Genomic DNA, 1,196 nt, shown 5'->3' with positions numbered 1-1,196 from the left:
TTGATTTTGAATTGAATTCAGGTTACAGTAATATTTAATTTGTTTATTGAATTTGTCGTTAGCTGTATTAATAGGTGGGTATTTTTTTTTTTTAGATTAATGATTTGAGAGCGAGGCTGGAGAGAAATGAGCTTGAAGCTCATAATAATATTGCAACAGTTGCGGTCCCAAGGGCGGACTTAGGACATCGCGCAAGTCCTCCGCCAACTCAGGAGCAATTAGAATTGTCCCGAGAGCTCCTGGAACACGAGCGCGAAATGGAGCAAGAAGGTGAGGATGAGGAGCGGCTCGTGTTCCATTCCCTCCAGCAGCAACAACATGAAGAGCGAGAAATGGTAGAACCAGTACCGGCACTGGTTCAAAACGAAGAGGAGGAGGAGTTGGCGGAGCGGCGTCAGGTATCACAGGAAGCGCTCCTCAATGACGAACTGATACCAAGAGCGCCCTCAATGGTCCGGCGACGCAGGAAAGTGATAGGAACGCGCGAAATAGTACTGTAAGTTTTATTTCTGACTATAAAGTGTGCCAGAAAATTCAGTTTGAAATGCTAATATTAAATGGAACTAATTTGTCACATCGTTAGGTTTATAACAAACTTTTTCTTTAAAAAAATCTTGAGTGAATATATTTCAGGCGTTCCCGGACCATACATGTCCCAATTGTGGAAGAAGAAGGAGGACGTGATGCAGTACCAGCGGGTCCGGAAGCCTTTCATACGCCGGTGGTGGAAGGTTTACCGCTGCAGTACCGACAGCTGTTGGTCACGCCAGAAACCGACCCATATACGGTGGCTCGAAATGCTGACGGGTCGGCCACAATTGGTAAATTTAAATTTATTTCATTACTATATTAAAAAGGTCTACATGGATAATTTGAATATGTTTGGAAATGCTTGTCATACTTTCAGAGTGCAGTATGTGCACGAAGAGATTTGGGACCTTAAAGGGATGGCGAATCCATGCCAGTAAAGTGCACCGACAAAATGGCAAGTTTCACGTCATATATATTACTGCTATTGCTAGGATTCTGAATGTTTATTGTTAATAATAACCACAAAAGTAAGACAGTTTTTATTATGATGCATTTATTTCAGGTTTTTGTCAAAAAATGCGGCCATTTCATTAACATGCCGCATGTGAACTCCGATGAGGAAGTAACAGCCACGATGGAGCTCCATTCCTTGGAATGGTGTCCCA

The 1,196-nt window shown here is 42.6% G+C and overlaps 1 protein-coding gene across 1 annotated transcript; it reads left to right on the top strand.

Annotated features, from left to right (window-relative positions):
• Nucleotides 1-257: 257 nt before the first annotated feature.
• Nucleotides 258-1,153, top strand: LOAG_15828 (hypothetical protein; the record flags this gene model as incomplete). The annotated part of the gene is made up of 4 exons (XM_020448971.1): nt 258-496; nt 634-821; nt 908-996; nt 1,094-1,153. Coding segments are annotated over 4 exons (576 nt in total), but the record flags the coding sequence as incomplete, so codon positions are not given.
• Nucleotides 1,154-1,196: the final 43 nt, after the last annotated feature.

This window comes from Loa loa (genome assembly GCF_000183805.2).
Source record: "Loa loa unplaced genomic scaffold supercont3.2859, whole genome shotgun sequence".
In the NCBI taxonomy this organism is placed as follows: Eukaryota; Metazoa; Nematoda; class Chromadorea; order Rhabditida; family Onchocercidae; genus Loa; species Loa loa.
This window is presented reverse-complemented; position numbering and strand designations above follow the sequence as displayed.